Raw genomic sequence first — 8,085 nt, forward strand, 5'->3', positions numbered from 1 at the left:
TATTTTAAAATCATATATAAAATACTAATCAAGGTGAGGTATAAACAATATGAGCCCACTTGTAGAATACCTTAGATTGGATTGCTAAAAGCTTGAGCCGAATTGAATATAAACAAGCTCAACCTCGATCTCACGCATAAGTTGGAGGAGTTGTTCTAAGAGTTAACAGAGTCTTACATGGATCAGCTTGATATAAAAAAAAAATACGACAGATAAGGCCCAAACTTAAAAAAGAAAAGACATAACTTAGGTTACGAGTGGAATTATGGGCCCACTGTTTGGTCTCCGGTCTCACCTTTTTAAAATTCAGGTTTATGCGTTGTACGACTGATTTGTGTAATTTATGTTTCAATTTGACGTCTTGATTTCAGTATTTCATATTTGCTTGTAATTTTGAAAATTTGACGAGCATAACAATTTCGAAACACCCTTTATAAAGGCCACTATCGTAATCGGTTTGATCATTTAGAGTTTAATAAGCTTTTTTCTGATTGGAGAATTATTTCTTCGTTCATATTTCCTTGCTTACGCTCTACAATATAATAGTAGCCCACTTAATAAAACAATTAATACCAATCATGTAGAGCCAAGCTCGGGCTTGAGACATTATTAAAGAGCCAAGCTCGAACTTTGGACATAAAGCTCAATAAATCTCAAAATGAGTTGAGCTTCTGCTCTCTTAAATTAAACGAGTCAAGCTCGAACTCGGCTCACATGTGCTCATCAACCACAAAAATCATGAAGAAATGGAAGAAAATAAGGTCATCAAAATCCATAATATGCTTCATAGAACACAACAAAATCAAGATTTTGGACATGTTTCTTGCAATTCTAAACAAAAGTTAGTAAAGAATTTTGCAAAAAAAAGGACTAGTAATAATACCTATAATTCTTCTTCCTATGTATAACAAAATACATTCTCTTCTAAAACTTTAAAAAAAAAAATAATATATCATCACCAAAAAATAATAATAATAATAATAATAATAATAAAAGTCAAAACAAAGTCATTCTGCAAAAAGCCTCTCTTCATTGCTTTTGTCCAAGAAGCTTGCTTTTACTTTTTAAAATTTGACTTTGACTTTGACTTTCTATAAAGTCTTCATGTTTCGACCGTTGGGAAATGAAAAATTCTTTCAACAGTTGAATGATAGTTGATGGGTCCCTCACGGTAAGCCACATTTAAGTTGTAGCACCCGATTCCATCCAGTTGCCACTGATTGATCATTTCTGATGTGGACCCTACAAGTAAATCTAGTTCCTGTTAGCAAGATATTTTAATAGCCCGATTTTGACCCGTTGCAGCATAAACATCAATGCATGTTAGGTTATGCGTAATGGGGCGATTTTTGAAGGAACACCGCCCCCTAGGCAATAAATGGGACGTAGGGGGGGGTATTATTATTATTATTATTATTATTATTATTATTATTATTATTATTATTATTATTATTATTATTATTATTATTATTATTATTATTATTATTATTATTATTATTATTATTATTATTATTATTATTATTATTATTATTATTATTATTATTATTATTATTATTATTATTATTATTATTATTATTATTATTATTATTATTATTATTATTATTATTATTATTATTATTATTATTATTATTATTATTATTATTATTATTATTATTATTATTATTATTATTATTATTATACCATGTGTGAGAGAGATATATATGTGTGTGTGTGTGTGTGTATAGAGCTACAATATCATTACACCCTTAACTGGGCGCCACATGACACAAAACGCCCCATTTTGTAGCCCCTCCACTACACAAGTAAATCAAGTTCCTATTAGCGAAAAATTTTTAATAGCCCGATTTTGACCCGCTGCAGCATAAACATCAATGCATGTTATGCAATGCAACTTATATTTGATAAGGTCAAAAGTGGCCCATTGAGACTTCAAAATGCATAATATTATAACCTTTTGAATTATTTTGTATTAAAAGTCAAATCATATATGTATTGATATAGACTCTTCAACCATATTTCAATTATTCATATAATTTTAGCCTGGCAAAAGATATTTTTTAAAACAGTAATAATTGAGTTGCAATCAAAGACAATTATTTATAAAAGTCAAATGTTCATAAATATTCAAGGACTAGGGATGTGCACGAAACCAAAATACCTGAATAACCAAACTCAATAAAAATCCGATGGTTTGGTTTTAAGTTTTTTCAAAAACCGATTTTTTGGTCTGTTTTGACTTTTGATTTTGTTATCAGCCAAAAACCGAAAAAAACCGAACCGGACCAATTGGAACCGAACTAAACTGAAGAAAACAATGGTTAATAAATTTATAAGAAATTAATATATGGTGTAGCAAAAAAAAAGGAAAATTGGATTTAAACAATTTCCAAGTATTAATAGTCCCAACTAATGAGTTGGCTGCTGACAGCCCCATCTTTAAACGTATTTGCTCTCAACGATCCATGACTAACAGAACCTTAACGTCGTTAGTTGTTGGTTGCCGGAAAAACGTTTTTAGTTGGAAAACTCAAACATTTTTCACCGGAAAATTCAACCTGAACACCACCACCACTTGCACACCACCACCAACAAGCACCACTTGAACACCACTTACCCCAACGCTCAAACCCACTTCCTGAACACCACCACCACCAACCAACCACCACTACTTGAGCACAACCGACGGTGGTTCTAGGGTACCATGACCTAATGGTGCTTGTCAGCGGCAGTGTTCAAGTGGTGGTCAAAGTGGTCTTCAAGTGGTAGTCGTGGTGTTCCAAGTGGAGCTTTCCGGCAAAAATGTTGAGTTTTCTGGCCAAAAACGTTTTTATGGCGACCGGTGACTAACGATGTTAGGGTTCTGTTAGCCGAGAGCAAATATGTTAGGATTATAATCAACTAATCTTAAATTAACAAAAATTTAGGCCAAAGTTTCGAACCCAAATTCATTATTCGGGACCATTTTTTCTGCCCAAAACTTTCAAGCCCAAATGGTATAACCAAAATAACCGAAACCCAACTGAATCCATTGTGAAAACCAAAAAACCGAAACCGAACGGTTTCAAAAGACCGAGTTTTCAGCTTTTAGTTTGATTTGAGCCCAAAATTATTAGTTTCTATTAAAAATTAACGTTTTGAAATACAACCACAAAATCGCATAAAACGAACCGCCAAAACAGCTAAAACAACCGAAAAAAAACATATTACCTTGAACAACTTCTGAGCATAAGCCATCACTGCTATTTTCACAATGTTCAGCAAACGATACCCTTTCAGTTTCGTTATCTTCTGCAACGGTCCCTTCAGTTTCACAAAAACCTAGTGACAATTTCGTTATAAACTTTTTCGGGCTTCTACGCGTTCTCTTGCCTTTTTTTGTTAGCAGAATCAGTGGGCCTTGGTTCTTCACTTCACCTTCATCTTCTAAATAACCAAATTCACAAATTTACAAAAATCTCAAAAATAATATATATTAAGGGTAAATTCATGTATTCATCATTCAAAATATTCAAATTTTTAAATCTACCTTAAAACTTTTAGAACATCAATATTTACCTATTTTATAATAAATAAGTAAAATCACGTCGGCCTATTTGGCAACTTTGTGTTGAGCCATTAAGAGGCCTGAATGATTAAGAGGTAGTCTCTGAATCGGTCAGCATGTTTCTAAAACTTACCCATTAGGGTGCAAGGAGTGCAACCCTAAAGGTACTCAAACTACCCTACGACCCGACCAATCCTGCACTGCCAACTCATTTTTACCCTCAACTACCCTAAGGGCTGACGCCACTCCTTTCAATCACCCTTATAAAATTATTTAATCAAATAAAAAATTAAACTTTCTAATAAATTATCTAATTGGACAAAGTTCAAAGAATTTCTTGGAAATTGAAAAGGTTGAGAAATGTTGTTCGGTGAATAATACCGCACTACCCTCAGGGTAGTTTTTTAAGGCTGGCGGCGGTGTTCACTGCAAACCCGTGGTACCCGTGTGTGTATGTGTGTGGGGGGGGGGGGGTACCCGAGCTCCACACCCTCCACCCAACTTTAAGAGGTTCCATGAACCAATAAGCGGTGTCTTTTTAGTGAACCAGACACACTTTACCTCTGACCGATTAAGAGGCTACCATACAGCCCTTTGTACAAAATTATATATGAAATTAATAAAAAAATATATGAATATGCAATATTTTACCTTCATTAACTTCTTTGCACTTAAGTTTTTCCTTCTTATCTTCCCCAGTTTTCTCTGAGTAAAGTAAAATAATTATAGAAAATTATGAAATGATTTTTTAAGGCTAAAACAGAAAATAAACATTTACAAATGGTTATGCAGAGTTGCATACCGAAGTAATGCGATGTCCTTGACTTTCTAACGCGAGGATGCATTTCCATCAAACAAAGAGCCACTTCAATCATTTCTTGAGCATATCTTCTTATTATCTTCACCTATAAAAATAAATGGTTTAAGCAAAAAAATCAAATAATCCTACATAATTTACTCAAAAAGAGTATTATGAAAGAATAGAACTTTTGTACGTGTTAAGACACGGTAATTATTTGAAAATTTTTAAAAACTTTGGGACAAAGTGTTTCGAGTCATAAGAATTTGACCAACTTTGGCTTGGGCCGGTTTAGTGATGATCTAATGTAAGAAGGGTAATTTAGTCATTTCACATATACATACTCGGTACTCCCGTGTACCTGTCATCCTTCAAGCAAGCAATCCCAGATTAATCTTCAACCAAAATAAAGCTAAGATTGCTTGTTTGAAGGATAACAAGTAAACAAGTATGTTCATGTGAAATGACTATATCACCCTTTGTCACTTCTCACAGTAAATCAAAGTGATTATATTCATTGTAACAATCGTACTCGTAAATGGATAAAATGAGCATATCCATTATTCTTGCTGGAACTAAAAATAATAATAATAATAATAATAATAATAATAATAAATAAATAAATAAGTACCTGTAGTTTGAAGGGTTCGAGAAGACGAAAAAACAAAATGTCACCCTGTAACAACTTTTGTGCAGCTGAAAATCCCCTCCAGCCGGCACTTAAACCATGCCTAAGCTTAAGATAATTCGTCTTGAACTCTTTCCCCGATTCGTCGACAAGAATAATCGTTGCATCATGTTCAGGCATATACTTAATACAGAATTTCTTCGGTAAAATCTGCGCAAGAATTTCATAAAAATAAGTAAAAATATGTAAATATAAATAAAAAATCAAACTTTTCGTTAAAGATTTAATAAAAATGTGAATTTTATAAACTTTACTAAATTATTGATTCTTACCAACCAAAAACTGTAGAGAACGTTTGACGGGAGCATACATTTGCCGAAGTTAGGTACTTCTGTATCTAGAGTTTCTAAGAAATACCCTGCTCATTCCATACACATAAACTGATCTTCTGTATCGTTATATATGTCACATATCTTTGTTTTTTTTCCCTTTACTGTATTAAAATGGACAATAAGACGCATAAATCGGTGACGATCTCAAAGAAAGTACTTATTAAGTAGATGAAAACTTGACAAATCACTAACCCCGAATTTTTTTTAGGCTTTTCTGACATAATCTGCAAGAAAAATAGTAAAAAATGTTATTTTTTATGACATGACGTACGCACGAAAGAAAAATAGCGAGTTCTAACCGTCATAACACCAGTCAAGAACGAATTGATATAACTCACCAAAATGAATAACACACAAACGATTGTTGAATAACTCTCAATACATTATAAAGAAAATATAACTCAAAAGCCTCTCATGTGTTCTACCACAATGTGTCAGTGTCTAACTATAACACGGTTTATATAGCTAACCTTAACTTGTTAGCGAAGACATTACCAATTTTAATTAGAATACAGTTAGGAAACATAACCAACTATGACCTACTTGTCAATATTGGCCCCTAAAGTTCACTGACTTGTGACTTAGAGTCCGATAGTACCCTTTTAGTTATATGGGCTTAGTTTATTTTAACCTGCCGACCCGTTCAAGAATTTAAAAAAGACCGGCCCACCAACGCATTTACTGTTTCGAGTACTGAGTAGAGGTGCACAAAATGGGTTCGAGGCCCAAACCGGTTCGGATTAAGTCAACAAAAGTCAAAACCGGATCACGTTGGAACCAGGTCTTTATAGAGTGGATTACCAATTTAAAACCGGGTTTTAGCCTGTTTGGTCGGTTGGTTTTGGCCCGGCCTCAATGTATAAGGTTACGATCGAATTTCAACCCTACGGATCGGGCTACAGATTCGTGGCAAGTTAGTGTTGGGTTACCCATGTTGTAGTGATTCCAACATCTTAACACAATTGATAAAACGGGCCATGTTCGTGTTGCGTCACACGAGCCCGTCAACCCAAAACCGACACAAATTGCCACCCTATTGTCAAATGCTTCAAGAACTTGTGAGCAAAGTCATCTTTTTTAAAAGTAAACACTTGATAATAAGCATCTTTAAAGTTTAAACCACTTATGCAAAACAACTTATTCCACTCACAATAATTAGGACTCAACACAAATGCTAGTCTGACGGACGAGGGATTATAAACCCCACATCAGTTGCTCATACAACCGATGTGGGACAAGTCTCATACCTTGCAATGGTTCCAGTCCGTAACAATAATGAGTCTAGATAAGCAATCCCAAACACTATCAAAAACACCTTATTATTGTATATTAAAACTCAATAACAAGATAAGCTACTTCAATATGCAAAAATCCCAAACACCCCTTAACTATTTGCACCTTCAAATTAAACTTAGCAATCTACTAAAGATATGTTAGGAAAACAAGATTAACATTATTAATATTCCATCAAAAGAAATACCAAAAAGGGAATTAGCAAAAATAACACACATTCAACATGCGCCGCACCGATGAACGAAACCCTCGTTTTACAACCCGAATCGATGAACAAAGTTACAACACGATTTGCGTTGCGGCGGACGAAAACGTCTTCTCGCAACCCTAATTTCAGAAAAACAACACTAACACATGGATTCTTGAATCAAACAAGATTAGGGTTCTTAAACACCACAAACCCTCAAATCTGAAACTTAAAATTTATTAAAAAAAATAAAAAAAATTCTTACATAATTCAAGAATAATAATTCAAGAATAATACATCAAGTTTAGTTAATCACTCAAAAGGACAAAATCTTGAACACAACATCAAGTACAAACATCAAACTAAACACAACCTAACAGATCCAAACCAAAATCTTGAAACAACTATAAATCTGAACTAGGCACATATTTCAAAGCAAGAACATAAACAAAAAAACATCACCTGTTTATCTTTGGATTTAGATTCACAAGGTTGTTCTTTAACACTTCTTTTTCTCTTTTTAATCTTCGTGTCAGATGGCAGATGCTGCTTCATCTGTTAAATAATATAAGTTCAAAAAAGAAACATATATTCAAGATTCATAACAATAATAATATGAAAAAGACAAAGATTGTAACAAAACACATCAAACATATGTATGTGTCTGCATACTTACCTCTGAACCTTGTTCCACAAAGGTTTGCTTGTTGGAATCCATGTTTTCTGACTTGCTTTGGCTTAAGATTTTGTTTTGATGTTTGGTTTTTTGTTTTTTTTTATCTTTTTATTTTTATTTTTTTGAAGGTTTGTTTAAACAGCATATAGTCTTGGTGTGAACATATTTTAATATTTTTTTAGATAAAGCAGTAAAGATATATATCCAGCTAAGGCAACTATGATCACCTGTGGTTGGTCCACAAGTTGTAAGGGTGGAAGTGTGATCTATACCGTTCATGTTTAATATTCTCTTCCAATGTCCTCTTGATGAAATGTCAACTTTGGAGATCCATGATTGGATTGGAAATTTGGAAGGTTAAGAGTTTTGTAAATAAATTTTATTTTATTTAAATTAAATTAACTTACTAAAAAATCTAAATAAATTATATATGTTTATACTAGGTTATTAACCCGTGTACGACACGGGTTGAAATATTGATATTTTCGAACAAACACATGTCATTTGAAGGACAACATAAGTTGTTATATGTTATTCGGGACGACAACATACTTAAAGTTGTAAAT

The 8,085-nt window shown here is 33.1% G+C and overlaps 1 protein-coding gene across 1 annotated transcript; it reads right to left on the minus strand.

The window, feature by feature from the left end:
* Window positions 1-974: 974 nt before the first annotated feature.
* Window positions 975-7,846, minus strand: LOC143631385 (uncharacterized). Its single transcript, XM_077100165.1, has 9 exons — window positions 7,520-7,846; window positions 7,306-7,398; window positions 5,556-5,587; window positions 5,304-5,464; window positions 4,975-5,181; window positions 4,347-4,449; window positions 4,196-4,249; window positions 3,208-3,423; window positions 975-1,242 (listed from the first exon to the last, which is right to left on the minus strand). The coding sequence occupies exons 4-9, from the start codon at window positions 5,337-5,339 to the stop codon at window positions 1,103-1,105; spliced, it is 756 nt and encodes a 251-aa protein (XP_076956280.1). The 5' UTR covers window positions 5,340-5,464; window positions 5,556-5,587; window positions 7,306-7,398; window positions 7,520-7,846; the 3' UTR covers window positions 975-1,102.
* Window positions 7,847-8,085: the final 239 nt, after the last annotated feature.

This window comes from Bidens hawaiensis, unplaced genomic scaffold, assembly GCF_021521415.1.
Source record: "Bidens hawaiensis isolate Kalapana, Puna unplaced genomic scaffold, B.hawaiensis_p1.1 tig00006068_1, whole genome shotgun sequence".
NCBI lineage: Eukaryota > Viridiplantae > Streptophyta > Magnoliopsida > Asterales > Asteraceae > Bidens > Bidens hawaiensis.